Source organism: Lepidochelys kempii, chromosome 4, assembly GCF_965140285.1.
Source record: "Lepidochelys kempii isolate rLepKem1 chromosome 4, rLepKem1.hap1, whole genome shotgun sequence".
In the NCBI taxonomy this organism is placed as follows: Eukaryota; Metazoa; Chordata; order Testudines; family Cheloniidae; genus Lepidochelys; species Lepidochelys kempii.
The window spans coordinates 19,710,903-19,729,200 of record NC_136383.1 but is presented as its reverse complement, the minus strand read 5'-3'; the positions used below and the strand labels follow the sequence as shown (position 1 = coordinate 19,729,200).

At 45.5% G+C, this 18,298-nt stretch overlaps 2 protein-coding genes across 2 annotated transcripts in view; one reads left to right on the top strand and one right to left on the bottom strand.

The window, feature by feature from the left end:
• Nucleotides 1-954: 954 nt before the first annotated feature.
• The window catches only part of LOC140910225 (E3 ISG15--protein ligase HERC5), a 46,477-nt gene continuing 29,133 nt past the window's right edge, over nt 955-18,298 (bottom strand). The window contains exons 17-23 of the mRNA XM_073340678.2: nt 11,334-11,477; nt 10,381-10,547; nt 7,867-7,933; nt 7,567-7,649; nt 6,486-6,669; nt 4,975-5,074; nt 955-3,130 (exon numbers count right to left, since the gene is read on the bottom strand). Of these exons, the coding sequence (XP_073196779.1) occupies nt 2,916-3,130; nt 4,975-5,074; nt 6,486-6,669; nt 7,567-7,649; nt 7,867-7,933; nt 10,381-10,547; nt 11,334-11,477 (960 nt within the window). The 3' untranslated portion in view covers nt 955-2,915. The remainder of the gene's footprint in view (nt 3,131-4,974; nt 5,075-6,485; nt 6,670-7,566; nt 7,650-7,866; nt 7,934-10,380; nt 10,548-11,333; nt 11,478-18,298) is intronic.
• On the top strand, nt 14,806-18,283 carry PYURF (PIGY upstream open reading frame). Its single transcript, XM_073340680.2, has 2 exons — nt 14,806-15,067; nt 18,142-18,283. The coding sequence occupies exons 1-2, from the start codon at nt 14,850-14,852 to the stop codon at nt 18,281-18,283; spliced, it is 360 nt and encodes a 119-aa protein (XP_073196781.1). The 5' UTR covers nt 14,806-14,849.

The following is an 18,298-nucleotide window of genomic DNA, read 5'->3' as shown; positions in this document are numbered from 1 at the left end:
ATTTCCAAGCCCTAGTGTAGAATCAGAAAGTATAACAGGAAAGTAACAAGTAGATGAGCAGTAGGCTGGCTTGGGGTAGTGCTTTGAGCCGCCATGCAGGAAAGCTGAGTGGGAGTCCCAGCTCGGTTAGGATTTGGGAATACTATATGGCAGAACGTTCATCCCAATTAAATCTCATCACTACAATGAAAGAAAAGGCAGTGCATAAAAGTGGCACAGGGTCCTGCCAGTTTCATCACACACTTCCACTTTACCCCCTGCAACACCATGGCAACCTATCTCCTCTAGGAATGACAGAGTCAGGGATTTCAGCTGCTGCTGCTCTCTGAAACTCCTGTAGCGGGGATGTGTGGGAGGAGGCATCACAACATAGGGCACTTTCTCTGCTTTGGCCTACAGTTTTAGGAGGAAGGAGCAGGATGCCAAAGAGAGTAGCCAGACCTGCCCGTCCCACAGAGAAGTTTCTGGAGGCATGTGTGGAGCTGGTGCTCCCGCGGTGACCCTACTCAGATCCAATAGTTTAGTTTCCTCTGCACCGACAGAAGCAAAGGGAGTGTGGGGCCAGCCCTCTACAGGAATCACCTCACTTATCACTGAAACGCAGCCGCCTCTGGCGCGAAACATAGGGCTTGTCACACAGCACACAGCAGCAACACCACAGTTTAGGACTGGAAGTGAAGAATACTGTATATAACGTTTGTCCTAGATTTACAAATCAGCATAAAGCAAATATCTCCCCACACAGCAACATACTTGACCTGGCTTACTAATGTAATAGGAAACTGGATCAGAAACATAATTATGTTGCACATGATAAACTTGAACACTCTTAGCTCAGCCTTCACTTCCTACTGTGCCCGCTTCTGAAAATTTGCTTTACGAAGAGAGAGAACCAAGGAAACAACAGTACACAGGCAGTTGTACAACAAAGAAAAACACTGTCAGCTGTACATATGAAAGGCTATCCTCATTTATTTCAACACAACATTTGGCAAAAGGGCCAGTAAAACACTTTCTTACACATGAAACTTGCTTTAGGTACCTGCCCACTGACGTATTCAACAATGTATAACAAACATACGGTACTCAGGGTAAGCAATGAGCACAGTTGTCGGACAATGAAAAAGATGCAATATTTATATGCTTTTTACAAGAAAAACCACAGAAAAATACAAAAAGTATAGTCTGCAGTGTTTACAACCTTGCATAGTATTATCAGTGTTGGGCCTTAATTCTGCAAAGTACAGCCAGCTCCCAGGGCCCACCAGGAAGCCTGCATAGGTGCAGGGATCCATGCACATGGAGTTGCTTGCATAATTGGACCCAAAGAGTTTAACTTATGATAGCAGTGACATTTATTTAAAAAAACATTGTGCTTTTGAAAATGAAATCTATTTGCTTAAGACTCCACACACCCCCTTTAAAAATTACGTACAGTGAAAATAAGAAGTTCACAGCATGTTGGGAATGCAAAGCCCTTGCATTAATGCTTTAAAAATACAGCTTTTAGCGAAGCCTGGAAATGACTGACAGAATATAAAATATTTGCCATGCTGAGTCCTGATCCTGAAACCTCTTACTTGGGGGAGTCAAAGACAGTGCTTGTGAGAGTATGGACTGCTCAGTCCAATACAAATTTGCAGGTTCAGGCCCCCTTAGGTATTGGGTAAGGCTAGAGAACTCATCACTAATATTTCTGATCAGTGGAAATTTCATCATCCTCTCCCTTTGGCATTACTACTATTAAGAATGCATTGACAGCATGCTTGGTTCTATACAAGATACAAAGTATTGAGAATCTCTGCCCCAAAGAGCTTACAGACAAATCCAAAAAAGACACAGTGAAGACAGGATGCATTGGGAAACCTATAGGAGAAGTGTTAATTGTTATTTGTTAATATTACAGTTGTTGACTTGCTTCTTGAGGTCACCCTGTGAACACAATTCAGGCTTCTGCTGCTGGCAAAGATAGTGACTTATTTTGCTGAGTAATCAGGTCCATGTCAAATAAGAGCACTGTAGAGTTACAGAGTCATCACTGTCTTTACCAACCCCTCCTCCCAGCATCCAATTAACCTCTTGCTCGCTGAATGTGTCAGTGTGCTGGAGACTTTCCAAGTGGCTGCAGGGAGTCAGTTGCCCATCTCCCATTAAACACCCATCTCCCATATGCTCCTTTGAAAACCCCAGCCAGAAACATCTGTGAAGCAGCAAGATTCTTTTAAATGGTGGGAATGTAGGAAGCATGAGAGTTAAGACCGGGAGGGTGATTTTGCCTAACACAGCAGTCTGGTAGGTAGCACTCAAGTTAAAAGTACCTATTATATACATTGTCAACCTATTTTATATACCATTACTAATTAATTACAACGTGTTCTTTTGATACATATTAAGGCTGGGATTTGCAATGGAACCTAAGAGACTCATTCACCCAAATCCAAATGAAATTCAAGGAGAATTGGGCATTTAAATCCACTAGGTACCTTTGAAATTCCTATGTACTATATATACACCTGTCATATCACAAAATCAATCTCTCTCTCTCTCTCTCTCTATATATATATATTTATATACACACACACACTTTATATCCAATGTAAGAGATTATGCAGGGAAAAAGTCATTTAACCAATAATACATTTTCGTTTAGTCAATATTGCACTTGGTTAGTTAGTTCACTGACTTTTTACAAACCTGTTCTACAATCTTAGGTACTTTAACAAAGGTGGTGATTCTCAGGCCTGCAGTCAATCCTGCAGTCAATCAAAGTGCAATCCCAATGGATGAATGAATCTGAATGTTTTTAAGGTGCAGTACAAATAAAAGACAGGATTTGGTGGCATCTCCTCCAACAATAGAATACTATTGCAAGTAAGACATGAAAAATGTTTTTTTAAATTGCTCTTGGCCACAATTTATGATAGGTTAAATTTTTCATAAAACTCTAAGGCATTCAGGAACTTTTCCCGAAAAATCTCTTTATTGCTGTATCTTGGGAGCGCCAAGATGTGATAGCAGGTATTGGCAACAGGATGGAAAAGGTCCGGGTTTTCTTTTTTAAAGTCTGCAATAGTGAATTGAAAATGTCTCATCCCTTCGGCAGGGATTCGATCCGTTCCTGTCAGAAAAGCTGAGGGGAGAAAAAAAAAGTCAATAAGATGCAGACAGAAAACACACTAAGATAACATTACTGGAGGACAAATGGGGTGGCGGGGGCAGAGAATCACAAAGTAAATATACAGGTAATTGTACAAGCTACTTGTTTTGTGTTTTTTGTTTTGCACTTAGTGTACTTGAATATTTTGAATCCTTTTACTTGCTGACTTATAATGAGAATGATCCCTTCTTTTCTTTTTTAATTAAAAATATTTTTTAAGTTAGAAAGGCGAGGCTAGGCTTTCTGTGTTTAAAAACTATGAACCTGATCCAGCAACCTTCTTGGATAAAGCTGGGACTACTTGTGTCAGTAAGGAACACTCACATAATTAAGAACTCCACTTAGGCCCCGACCAAGTCATCTCTTTTGTGCCCCCTCCTTCTGATCTGTGCCACAATTTCACCTCAAAATTTATAAAATTAAATACAAAAAGACACACAGGAATTTGGGGGGGGAGGCATAATCAGTGCTATCTTTGGTTATCTTGCACTAAGTTACTATGGCAATAGATGTCTTGAAATACCTTGGAGAGAGAGATTAATAAGTAGATGTAGCAGAATTTCTGTCCTGTGGGGAATTGCTGATATTTTGACATTTGTTGTCATCCCAAATCAGGAAAAAAAGTCCAAATTTCAATTTTTTTCATGGACTGGAAAGGTCATAAACATTTCAATTAGGAAATGTCTAAACATTTTGTTCAACATTTTCAATCAAAATTAAATGTTTCAGGACTCCCAAATTTAAAACATTTCATTTTGGTTTGGTGAACCAAATTAAAAAGTTTCATTTTGACTTGGTTCAGCATTAATCTGGGGCTTTCCTTAAATGTCACAGCGTCTCATGGGAGTTGTAGTGCTGGTGCCTAATGCCCCAATTCTCCTGTATGGATGGGGCTTCCTGGCTGGATTGCATCTCCCATAATGCATCACAGTCTCCCTGCTGGTTGAACCATTATGGTGCATCATGGGAAATGCAGTCCAGCCAGGGAGCACTTGCCCATAAAAGAAAATGGGGGCATGGGGCAACTGAACTACAAATTCCATAATGCTCTAGGGCTGCTCAGGTGAGCATAGATTAATGCTGAACTGACCTGAAACTAAACATTTTGATTCATTTAAAAAAATCAAAATGTTCAATTTGGGGCTACCTGACCCAAAACATTTTGTTTTGATTTTCCTGGAAAATCAAAGAGTGTCAGCAAAATGTAAGTTTTGCCTGTAGAAATGGCATTTTCTGTTAGAAAAAATATTGTGACAGAAATCTGCACCCCAGCTCTACTAATAATCAATCAATCAATATAATCAAAGAGGGAGCTGGGGAAAAAGGCAGAAGTCTTGACTCCTCGTCCTCTGCTCTAACCACCAACACATACTTCTAAAATATTTCCAGCAGATGAAGAATTAAGAAGTAGATATTCTTCCATTTAGTCAAACTAAATACTCTCATGAGGTAATTGCTGTGAAGCTAATCAAATACCTCTGGCCTCAGCTGCATGCTGATTCATGACCCATCACCTCCACTTGCTCTATATTAGCCTTAGGTGGAATAAAGTTAGGATACCTAGGGATGTTCAGAATAAATGAAGTACAGAAGAATCATGGCTAAGTCAGATGCACTGGGGCAGAGTCTAAGAGTGAGACCTAAAGGAACAGAACTAAAATTTGGCAGAGAAGGCTCTGGCATGGAAATGATGAAAACAAGGCCAAATACAGTAAAAAGCAATTTAAAGCAAAATTATTTTACAACCAAAATGCTTTTTTGTGTTTTAAATAGAGAGAGAATATTTAGTGCATTATTTAAAGTGCCTGTTTTATTACCAAGAAAATTCTTCTTCTTTTCTTCTGGGAGTTCATGAAACACAGCCCAAAAATTCTTGATGGTTTGATCAGACTTTTCATAATCTGTGTACTTTGTATTCTGTCAAAGAGAATAAAAATAGCCCTGCCCCATTAGTCTAGAAATATAAGACCGGAAGGCACCTTGCTAAGTATTATCTAAACCATCCCTGACAGGTATTTGTCTAACCTGTTGTTAAAATCCTTCAATTATGGACATAACACAAGATGCCTAGGTAATTTGTTACAGTGCTTAACTACCCTGACAGGAAGTTTTTCCTAATGTCTAACTTAATTTTCCCCTGCTGCAGTTTAAGACCATTACTTCTTGTCCTGTCCTCAGTGGTTAAGAAAAACAATGCATCACTCTCCTTTTTGTAACAGCATTTACATAGTTGAAGACTGTTATGTCCTCCATCAGTCTTTTCGTCTCCAGATTAAATAAACCCAGTTTTTTTAAGTCTTTCCTCATAGGTCATGTTTTGTTGCTCTCCTCTGGACTTTCTCCAATTTGTCCACATCTTTCCTGAAGTGTGGTGCCCACTGCCCAGAACTGGACAAAATACTCCAGTTGAGGCCTTCTCAGTGCTGAGTAGAGTGGAAGAACTACTTCTCATGGCATGCTTACAACATTCCTACTGATACATCCCAGAATGATTATCACTTTTTTTGCAACAGTGGTACATTGTTGACTCATTGAGTTTCATCCTATTTATTTCAGATTTTTAAACACCCCTGTACGAACGCAGAAGTTCAGGGCACTCTAATCAAGGGTCTGCCTCAACCAGCTAGAGAGAAAGGAGTATAGTACATGGATTTCAGATCTGGGAATGGATTTCTAACATGCCCACTTTGCAGCTTGAAGGTGGTGGGAGGGAAGGATTCAGGTCAGATCCGGGGTATTGCTTTAGGCCCATCTCTAATTCTTCTCTTGTTTGTTGTTTTTTTTAATCTTAAGAAGTGGTACCAGGAAAACCAAAGGGGTGTCTTTCATATGGGGCAAATTTCCAACAAGGGTGTAATGGGTGGAGCTCTGAAAATTGTAATTAGTATTTGTATTACAGTAATGCCTAGCGACCCCTGCCATAACTGGGGCCCCATGGTGCTAGATGCTGTACATACGCATAGTCAGCAAAGGCACCACTCTTCTACTGTTTTACTTTGAGTGCCCAAAGCATGCTTGGTGCGGTACTCTGCAGCATGGACCTCCAGATCATGTTTCTTTGGCTACAGAGCACTAAAAATGAGACAACAGCACAACCCAAAAGAATTTAAAGGAATATCAACCTGTTTAGCCCCAAAATGACTAGTAGCCACTAGGAACAATTAATTGGGTCACTGGTGTGAACCTAAGTGAAAAGCCCCTCATCTCTTACCAGGCCCCTGAACCACCTATTCTCTCATTCATGGGATATGTACTCGACAAAAGAACAAAGACAGGGAACCTATATTCAGCAAGTGAAGCAGGTGCATGCTCTGCTGGACTGCATTACCTCTTCCAGCAGCTTCCAGTCATATTTTGTATGTCCACGGAAAACAGTAAGGAACTCGATAGGAAGGAAGAGCTTCCACTTTTTAGCTGGACAGCCTCTTAAAAACCCATTCCTGAAATCCTCAAATGGCTTCTTTACCGATTCATTGAACACATAATTCACGTATGCATTGACGTATTCTTTCCTGCAAAGATATCAACCGAATGCTGTAGATTTCTTGCTTTTAGTGAAACAGACTGAGGGACAACTTTAAAGGGGAAACCTACAATATGGCCTTAATCCAACACATGCAAGAAACATTGTGCACATGCGTAGCCATCCCGCTGAGTTCAATAGGATTACTTATGTACATAAACAAACACGAATGGCCACTACAAATGACTGTCAATTCAGTCACCCCCATGAATGCATTTTCTGTGCTATTTTTATACATTATAAGGTCATTCTTATTAATTGTTTATATTGTAGTAGTAGCCAAGGGTCCCAGAGTAAGACACGGCAGGTATTCTTTATTTTGTGCTGAATGCACATTTATGAACACAGACCCCTGGTCCATATTCTGCTCTGTTTTACAGTGGAATAAATCCAGAGTAACACCCATTGAAGTCAACAGAATTATTCTGGATTTACACAGGTTTAACTCAGTTTGATTCTTCTTTTTATTTGTGACAGGAATGATTCACTGGAATTGTAGTTCTATATCATCTACCCATTTTAAATATTATATATAGGGCTTAAATAGGGCTTTCAGATTCAGAGATTTTAAGCCCAGCCGGGACCATTTCTGAGCTTCTGCATAACACAGACCAAAGACTATCATCTCCCAGTTACCCCTGTGTTGAGGTTATCCCTGATACACTGTAAGGTTAATGAACTTTTACTTCCAACTATCCTTCTGTCCTATGTAACAAACAATTTGCTCGAAAGAAAAATCTTACAGTTTAAAATCAAATTATATATATATATATATATATATATATATATATAAATAAATCGATACCTCTTCCAGGACAGAAACTAAAACACTAGATGCTTAAAGAAGTGTGTGCGTGTGTGTGTAGAGAAAGAGGGAGAAAACTACCTGTTATGCTTTGTGATTGGAATGTCTGCACCATTTTCTTTAAGTTCGATGGAAACTATAGATCCTCCTTGTTCCTTCATTATCTACAACAGTCAAAGGCAAAGTAAAAAATTGAATGCTGGTTTACTCATACCATTCTTATTCTTTATACTGAGCCTGATACTGCAAACACTTATGAAGGTGAGGACTTAACTTATATGATCAGTTGTGCTGATTTCAACGGGACTACTCATAAATCAAGTTACTCTGTGTATAAGTGTTTGCAGAGCTGGGCCCGTAAGTAGAATGATAATGGCTTACTGTGAAATCCATCATCATGTTCTCAAGGATGTCATCATAGTCTTCATCCAGCATTTCTTGAAGATTCCTGTCAGACAAGAAGCAATATGGAAATAGACTCTAAATAATTTTGTTAATGCAAATTAGCAAAATATTTTCTATTTCTGTACATATACACATTTTTTGTCTTACATCTTATCTAGCACCATTCATTCCGAATGACCCACAAATTGGTCTACAACTGGTCTATAAACTTCAGGTCTGATCCAGCAATGAGCTTCATGTGGCCTGAGCAGAGCCCCCCTGACTTTCAAGGAATTCCATGCAGACGTATGGGTCAGTTTGCACCCAGGTCATTGTAGGACTGGAGCCTCGGACCCCCATCCTACAGTTATATAGGTGAATAACTTTACACACATGAATAGTCCCACTGACAGTTACTCACATATGTAAGTGTGTGCAGAATCAAGGCCTGAGGCTGCTATGTTTACTGAGTCAAGACAATTCCATCATGGACCATGGGGATGATAGATAAGAACAATTTTGTTGTGCACAGCAGCACCACACAGCAATTTAAGACAGGAAGTGAAGATTTTTTGGTAATTTGATTCACTGATGTAATTCATAGTTTGTTCTTTTAATTTTTGTGTGAAGCACTTAGTTGCCATGGTGATAAGTGCGGTGCAAGTTAGTGAAATAAGAAGTGAAACAGCAGGGGGAGGAGGTTGGGTAGGCAGAATGCAAGTAACTAAGTTGGAACTTGTCCAAGACACTGAAGGAAATAGACATGCTATTAAAAAACAAACAAAATAAATTGCCATGCAGTCTTTGTGATCCTGGTCTCTTACTTCTCAGCCAGAATGAGCACCACAGTATCCCCATCTTGATGATAGGACATTGGTTATAACATAACCAATATAATAACACTATCTACTGAATCACCACCACCATTTCCTGCTGTACATATCTGAAATCTCGTATTCAAAACCTAATGCAACCAAAGCTTAGTTTTTCAGATCTGACATGATCACAGCATAGAGAAATAATTCCGTTATACTAAACATTTAAGTTGGTTAAAATGGAATCACAACAGAAATGTATAACCCACCAATCAGGAGACTATTAAATAAGATGCAGCTTTGTTTCAGCCAGGTCTAAATTATAGCCAACAACATTCTTAGGGCTTGTCTACACTCGCAAGTTTTGTCGCCAAAAACTGCCTTTTGGCAACAAAACAGCAAGAGCATATACACTACAATGGGACTTTTGTCGTGAAAAGCACCCAGTTTTGGTGACAAAAAACTTCCACCCCAATGAGAGACTTGTCTTTCCCCCTCCCTTTATTGTCCACAAAGAGCCAGTGTAGACACTGCTGACTGTTTTGTCGACAGAACTGGCTTCTGCCAGTATCCCACAATGCCTGCCCTGATTGCTCTGCTCAGTGTTTTGATCTCTGCTTCCCTGCAGCCATGTGCCTCTCCCCTTTCAAAGCTCCGGGAAGTATCTGTGTGCTGCTCCGTTTGGGAAACAAAGAAAGAGCAAATCATTGGAATGCTCCTGTTCTGCCCTGCGCTAGAAACATAGCGGCAGGCAGACTGCTGCTGTGGGGGAGGAGGCCAGACTGCTGCGCTGTTTTGTCATTCGTGTCACTGTGGAGAGCTCCCACAGCTACTCACGATGCTGCTCTCGGCAGCTGAGGGGGCTGTGGGAGAACCCAGAGAGAATCTCAAGGTATGCAGCGATCAGCTCTTTCTTCCCACAACACTGCACTGTGGGATACATACCCACAGTGCATTGCTCACCCTGTCGATGATGGTCTCCCCAGTGTGGACATGATCTGTCAACAGAGGGAGCAAGTGTGAACACCCTGTGGCGATTTTTTTGTTTTGTTGACTTTTGGGTGTCGACATAAGTTTTGTCAACAAAACTTGGTAGCGTAGACAAGCCCTTAACTTGTCCGTTTGCAGGGGTGCAATTCAACCTCCTGCTTGTCCAATGCCTGGCCCCACTGAAGACAAAGGGAGTTTCACTGTGGACTTCAGTGGGCGCAGAGTTTCACCCTTAGGGTGTGTCTACACTGAAATCGAAGGAGTGACTGCAGCACATGTGGACATACCGAGCTATCCGCAATCTAATTAGCGTGAATATCAATACCAGTGAAGCCACGGCAGCGCGGGCATCAGTATCAACTATACAAGCCCGCCCAGGACTCTGAGTACTGAGCCAGTCAGCTAGCCCACACTGCTGCAGCTTCACTGCTAGTGGTACTCATGCTAACTCAGGTTTGTATACACGTGCTGCAATCCACTTGCAGGGCAGACGTACCCTGAGTGTCTCATCTCTGGAGCATGTCCCTGTCCTAGTATTATCATATCAAAAGCAGTATGGTATTATAAGTTCATTGAAGGCATGTACTTGAATAACTGTATTTAGCTCTGTTTTTAGTGGTTTCTATGCACACCACAAAGTAGGAGACCCTCCCCCCCCCACATACTTTTATTTAATGGCACAAAGCTTGGGAAATTGTTTTCATACCTCCCTTCTGTAGGAGACAGCTCTTTTAAGTCTTCTAGAGTGGGTGGAATATCCAGCAACTTTTTGTACAGAGCTAGAGGGAAATGAAAGGGAGCGATCTTCATGTTATACAGTGCCATTCCAAACAGAGTGCCAATCAGGAAAAAGGTGTCTTCGCTTCCTGGTACCTAGTTTGTGTGTTTAAAAAACAAAACAAAGCCCTTATTACTGACTTTTATTATGGTGGGGAGGGAGTGTGTCTAGTGGCTAGAGGCAGGGGACTGGGTATCTGGATCCGTGAATTGTATTCATCGTTCTGCTGCTGAGTGCCTGGGCAAGTCACTGACACTCTCTTATAGTTATGTCTAACCTGCAGTTGGGAGGTGTGATTGCAGCATATGTAGATACACCTGAGCGAACCTTGATCTCACAATAGCAGTGAAGTTGCAGCAGCACAGATGACACTCACTCAAGTATATGCCCAGGGTCCTGGGCAGACAGGGCTAGTCCGTGCCGCTGTAGCTTCGCTGCGATTGTTACTTGAGCTAACTTCAAAAGTATCTCATGTTTGTCTACGTGTCCTACAATCACACCTCCTGATTGCAGTGAACATACCCTATGCATAAATAAAGAAGTAACGGCATACATACAGAACCCTATGCCTGTTATTTAAAGGAGCAAGCATTTCTGAGGCCCAAAATATGAACTGGAAACTCCTTTAACTGAGAATCTGGTTGTTGGTGGGACTCCAGGATTTCCCCTAATGGAGGCTGAGCTTGCTCAGTGGAATCCAAGCACTGCCCACAGGGAGACCTGCAGCATTTCTAAGTCTGTTTCTCACAGAAGACATGACCCAGATGGTGAGCCAGTTCATAAAAACGTGAAGGGGTGACAGTCATATGGGGAAATACCAGCTAAAAGGAGATTTTTTTTTTAAGGTGAGGTTAAAAAATAGTATCATCTTAATAACTCACCTGAGAGGGGAACCAAATCAGCTTGGAGTCCTCCAAACTTCTGAATATCTGTGCTTCTGGACAACACAGTTCCCTTGTAATGATAGTGAAGAACTCCTGGGACAACCCTCCATCATCAATACCTTGTTCTCCAACGAACTGCACCTGAACAGTCCAAAAAGACCCCAAGAAAATCACTGCTCTTGTGTCCATACTGAAATGATCACTTGTACAACTCCTCCCAGCACTAGGCAGTTACTTGGGCCCTGAAATCTGCAGAGAGCTCGATGTAGGTGCAAGGGACTGTCAATGCATATGAAATTGCAAGATTGGGGCCCTCGTTTGCAGAGGTGGCAATAACAAATTGAATACCCATAACTGCAGTGGCTGTTCAGCATGAAACACTTCCGTGTGTTTACCCTTGAATGATCATCATCTGTTATACTGGACAGGAGATGGAGATAGAAGGAGGAAAAGTTATAAGTGATACCACAGTGTTGTCAGCTATCATAATTTTATTTCGAGTCTTGTGCTAGTTGGTATTTTTCTGAAAGCCCCAGCTCTTGGAATCATGTGCATATGTGAAAAAACATTTTGAAAAAAATGTCTAGCCTTTGTAGTTGCAGAAGCAAGCTTCAAAACATGAACGCAGGTTCCTAAAACCAGAAAGCAAATAAAAAGAATCCAAAATGTATTATTTTTAAAGATCTTATGCATTTTAAGACAGTTTTATAATTTTGGGGGCCTGACTAGTGATTTTTTTGAATGCTTGAAGTTGGCAGTACTGGTACCATAATCTGACAAATTAGATCCTTATCCTTAAATCCAAGGCACTAATTCTTCCCCTGCCCAGTTTTCACAGGTTCCTTTGCTTCACCAATATTTGCTCTTAGTGCTGTTGAAAGATGCCAGCTAGACAGCTATTGACACCCCCTTTAATGATGATAAGCCACACGTGAATGTTATATGCATGAGGGGTGAAATCCTGACCCCAAAGAAATTAGTGACAACACTCCCATTGATTTCAATGGGGACAAAATTTCACCCCTAGGATATATATCACTGTTGGTCTGAAACCTGTGCAGTTATTTACATCAGGGCCAAGTGGGGGGTGGAAAAGGCTATCATTCTGACTTGGTAATGTTCTACACTCCCTTTGCCCCGATGTAAATGGCTACACAAGGGGCAAATTTGCACTGTGGCTTTATGTACCATGCCTGCTGTGTGAATAAGCAGGAGACTACTATTTCCAAGGCTGTCTTTTGAGATGGCTCAGTGGGAGAAGAGAACGGAAAGGTGACACTGGCCTTTTGATAACAATACATTCACTTACCGAAAACACTACTGGTAGTTTTTTACATTGGAATAAGCACAGAAGCTTGAGCTTAAACCTTATTTTATAAACAGCATAGCACCATCTAGTGGAAATCAGTTGGTATTACCCAATTTTAATTCCAAATAATAGCCATATCTGCATTAAAAAAAACCCTGATATTTGTTATATATAACACACACATGCACACACAATGCCATTAAAATAAAATTATATGTATTTACTGTTCTGCATCATTTGTATACTGGTTCTCAGAAAACTCTATACTCCCCAAATGTGGATTGCTGTATATAGCTGTAATTCCTTCTTGCCATTCTAGCGACAATAATAAATCACATGATCTTTTGGGTCATGGTTTCTGATAATCTCAGAACCCCTGGATAGAAATAAATTATCCAGGTAGGAGTTTCCTGAACAGCTAAGCCTGACTGTTGTGTAAATAAATGTAATACTTTGTTAATTTAAAATGAGTGTTAGACATGCTTATGAAAAAAAAATTATAGCATGTATAGTAGTCACATAGGCCTCAACTTGTAAAGTATAAAAGAATCCAAGGAAATGTCCTCTTGCACGTCTGTAATAAATTCAGGCTCCCACTCCCATTATTCTGTGCTCTCTCATGCCTGATACAGGGTCTCTCTCTCTCTCAAGTCTTCTCTTGTGGTATGCTTTCTTTGAAGTGCTCTTTCATTCTATTCCCCAATGCATTTTCAACTTCTCCAATATACTTCTCTACTCCTCCAATCTCTCCCATACGTTCCCTTCCCCTCTTTGCTCCTCCACTTCACCTCCCAGTTGTGTTTTGCTGCTCCATCCCTGTCGTATCATAGCAGCAGTAAATAGCATCTACAAAATCCAGTAGCCGTGTCCACATTCGGAACACATGTGGCTTCCATGTGCTTCAGTTACCTTTTGTATGATTACTGAAATATTTGATAGAGTGCCCTCTTCTGGTGGGGCAGCTCTGCGACATCAAACATCAAAGCAAGTGCTGCATTATCTGGGGCATTTGCCGACCCAGTTTGGGGAGTTCAGATTTTTTCTGTATGTCAGCAGGTATTCAGGTCTAAATGCGGGCTATGGGGAAGCTCACTTGCCAAAATGTAATAATTTTTGTCTCATTATTTTTATGACACTGAATGACATTAGGTACTAAGTATTTGGTATTTTTGTTTGTTTTTCTTTTTTTAACTGGGTTTAAAACACCCTAGATTCTCTTTTCCCAGTTTCCCACTGGAACCATTTTTTCCTGAGCAAGTTATAAATCTCTGAAAACAAAGATTTAGAGCAGTCAAGCTGTAATGTGTTGAACAAGCAAGATTTCAAAAGAAATTCCAATGTCCCACTGAAATCAACTCAACAAATTCTTTCCTCATCAGTGAGATTAAAAATAAAAATAGACTAAAAATTAACTCCCCACAAGGAAGTATTGCTGACCCTCCACACGAGTACAATTTGTCAACTCCGGGGGAGTGTATGTATGGGAATGTATGTATGGGAATGGTCCAACAACTTTTCCTAGAGGTGCACAAACAGCTGTAGCCTCAGCTTGTCGCCATGGTTGACCTGCTCAGGGAAGTGCTTCGAATGAGATTAAGTATCAGGGGGTGGCCGTGTTAGTCTGTATCCCCAAAAACAACGAGGAGTCTGGTGGCACCTTCAAACAGATTTATACTCCTCCTTGTTTGAGAATGAGATTAAATGGCTACCTCTGTTGATCCATTAATCTAGTATGGTACTGATGTAGTACCTACACCTGAGTCTCCGAGAGTCTCCAAGTATTTCGAAAATAGAGACCACCGTGCCTGCCTCCCACACCATGGGAGAAATAGCTTAATTAGCTGACAGCGTGGCGAGCCAAGTGACAGTGATAAGGGCGCCACTAGAAGCCTTTTCTTTGTGCGAATACAGACTAACAGGGCTGAAACCAGGGATAACGGAATACCTCTGGCGGGGGCCGAAGGGCAAGAGGAGCTGGGACCAAGGCAAGAGCAGCTGCTATGAATACCGCAGCGCAGGAGAAGCAAGGGGGGTGGGCGCAGCTGAGAGCAAGGCAGCACCGGCTGATGACTAGGAACCGAGGGGCAAGCAGCCCGGGCTGCACAGGGACTCTCCCAGGCCGGCGCAGGAAGGAAGGAAGGAAGGAGGGGCAGAGAGGAGGAGGCTGGCCCTGTGAGTCAGCACAGCCGCGGCAGAGCAGGACCATGCGAGGACGCTCTGTGAGCAGGACGCTCGCCTCAGTGCTGCTCTGCGGGCAGCCCCAGCCCGCGGGAGCCGGCGCGGCAGCGGCTGCTCACAGACCCGGCCCGGGGGCAGCCCTGAGCCACTCCTCGGACAGGCCGGAGGGCCAGGAGCAGCCCGCGGCCTTCGACCCGGCTGTGCTGCAGTTCCTGGTCTGCCCGCTCTCCAAGCAGCCGCTGAGGTGAGGCCGGCCTCCCGCCCCTTCCCTTGGGCTCGGAGAGCTTCGGGGACCCTGGGGAGCTGCTGCTGCCGCCGCACGGGGCAAGCCCGAGACCCTGGCCCCGTAATTCCTGCCGGCAGCCAGCACGCTCCCCTTCCCCGCCCCCGCGGCGTCCTCTGCCCGCCAGCCACGTGGCTCCCGCCCCGTCCTGCTGGGAGACGAGATTTTAACCCAGCAGGGACCCGAAGTGACACGTCACTGTCCTGCTGGAAAACACAGCAAGAGCCTCTCAGGCGGGGCGGGCAGACTTGCTGGCCTGAGGGCCGCCCCGGCTTTCGGAAGTTGCATGGAGGGAGGGTTGGGCGGGGGCTGTGCCTCCCCAAACAGCCAGGCGTGGCCCGGCCCCCGCCCCCCGGGACCCCCGCCCCATCCAACCCCCGCCCCATTCCCTGCTGGCCCCCCCCCGGGACCCCCGCCCCATCCAACCCCCGCCCCATTCCCTGCTGGCCCCCCCCCGGGACCCCCGCCCCATCCAACCCCCGCCCCATTCCCTGCTGGCCCCCCCCCGGGACCCCCGCCCCATCCAACCCCCGCCCCATTCCCTGCTGGCCCCCCCCCGGGACCCCCGCCCCATCCAACCCCCGCCCCATTCCCTGCTGGCCCCCCCCATCCAACCCCCCCCCATTCCCTGCTGGCCCCCCCCGGAACCCCCGCCCCATCCAACCCCCGCCCCATTCCCTGCTGGCCCCCCCCCGGGACCCCCGCCCCATCCAACCCCCGCCCCATTCCCTGCTGGCCCCCCCCCGGGACCCCCGCCCCATCCAACCCCCGCCCCATTCCCTGCTGGCCCCCCCCGGGACCCCCGCCCCATCCAACCCCCGCCCCATTCCCTGCTGGCCCCCCCCCGGGACCCCCGCCCCATCCAACCCCTCCATTCCCTGCTGGCCCCCCCCCCGGGACCCCTGCCCCATCCCGCTCCCTGTCTCCTGACCTCCCCAGTAACCCCCGCCACCCCATCCAACTCTCCCTCTCCTTCCTGACTGCCCCCCCCAGGACCCCTGCCCTATCCCTCCACCCCTTCTCCCTGTCCCCTGACTGCCCCCCGCCACATCCATCCACCCCTTCTCCCGGTCCCCTGACTGCCCCCGGAACCGCCACCCCATCCAACCCTCCCTCTCCTTCCTGACTGCCCCTACCCCCGGGACCCTGCCACATCCATCCACCCCTTCTCCCGGTCCCCTGACTGCCCCCCGCCACATCCATCCACCCCTTCTCCCGGTCCCCTGACTGCCCCCCGCCACATCCATCCACCCCTTCTCCCGGTCCCCTGACTGCCCCCGGAACCCCCACCCCATCCAACCCCCCCCCCCTTCCTGACTGCGCCCCCGGGACCCCTGTCCCATCCAACCACCCCTTCTCCCTGTCCCCTGACTGCCCCCCGCCACATCCATCCACCCCTTCTCCCTGTCCCCTGACTGCCCCTGGAACCCCCCCACCACCCAACTCTCCCTCTCCTTCCTGACTGCCCCCCCAGGACCCCTGCCCTATCCCTCCACCCCTTCTCCCTGTCCCCTGACTGCCCCCCCCCCCGGGACCTCTGCCCCATCCATCCATCCACCCACCCACCCCTTCTCCCTGTCCCCGACTGCCCCTGGAACCCCCACCCCATCCAACCCCCCCTCTCCTTCCTGACTGCCCCTACCCCCAGGACCCCGCCACATCCATCCACCCACCCCTTCTCCCTGTCCCCTGACTGCCCCCCGCCACATCCATCCACCCACCCCTTCTCCCGGTCCCCTGACTGCCCCCCGCCACATCCATCCACCCCTTCTCTCGGTCCCCTGACTGCCCCCGGAACCCCCACCCCATCCAGTCCCCCCTCTCCTTCCTGACTGCGCCCCTGGCACCCCTGCCCCCAATTCAACCCCCCCGTTCCCTGCTCTCTAACTGTCAGAGCCCCACCCACACCCTGACCACCACCCTGAACTCCCCTGTCCTCTATCCAATCCCCCTGCCCCCTTCCCGAGTGGCTGCACCAGGACAGGCAGCCGTGCCGCCCGGCTGGAGCCAGCCACGCCCTGCGCAGCACCGAGCACCAGGTCCCGCCGGGCTCTGCAGCTGCACTGCCCCAGGAGCTCACAGCCCCCCCCTCCCCAAGCACGGCACTGGCAGCACAGTGAGCTGAGGCTGCGGGGGAAGGGCTGGGGACTAGCCTCCCGGGCCAGGAGCTCAGGGGCCAGGCAGGAGGGTCCCACGGGCCATAGTTTGCCAACCTCTGCTCTCATCGCAAAAGGAGCTGGTTTTTAAATCAGCCATAAAGTTAATTTGAATGAGAGCCTATACCATCAGATAAGTCAATTTTGGCAGGTCACTCACTTCCAATTTTCTGCAGCTGTTCATTAACTGAACTGTATATCTGCCTGGGAGAAGGAAAGGAGTTACAATGGAAGGTAGGGGTGTCTGTGTGTGTCACACCCACTCATGCTCTTCCTCCATTTTCACCTCCTTGGGCATGCTATTTATATCTACTAGAATTAATTGAAACACAGCAAAAAGGTGAGAACTCAATGTAATCTCTAGGGTTCATGACTAGCACATGTGCTCTGTGGAAGCTACAGTTTGCCATAATTTATTTTTACACCTCTGCCATTGCAGACACAAACACAATCGGAAAGTACCCTATGAATAGCCTTGAGAATATAATTGTGAAGTACAACTGAGCTGAATGGCATTTTCTACACAAAATCTTAGTTCACAACTGCACTGCTGTAGGGTGCCCAAGCACTTAAGGAGAGTTTTCATTTTCATAATTTAAATGTTATAAATTGTTATGAAGAGTCACACCCTACCTCCATTCTAAATAGTATCTTTATCTGAAGGCATGATTTCCTGCTTTGAGAATGTGTCCTGGTTACTTTCTGTTAGGATAATTCTACTAGTTCCATAGTTTCTAGCTACATACTTCCATTGAGATGTTCGTTTCAGTTGTCTTTCACCCCCCTCCAAAAATAAAAAAAACACCCCAACCCAAAATCTTCAACAACAACAACAACAACCCAGGTCATTGTATCTACTGTTCAATTTTTTTTAACCAGGTATGAAGCATCCACCAATGAACTAATTAACAAAGAGCTGGGCATCGCGTATCCGATCATTGATGGCATTCCTAATATGATCCCTCAGGCCGCAAGGATGATTGACAGAAAGGCCCAGGGTGAGGAACCGAAGCAAACCTAGATAGCCGTCATCATT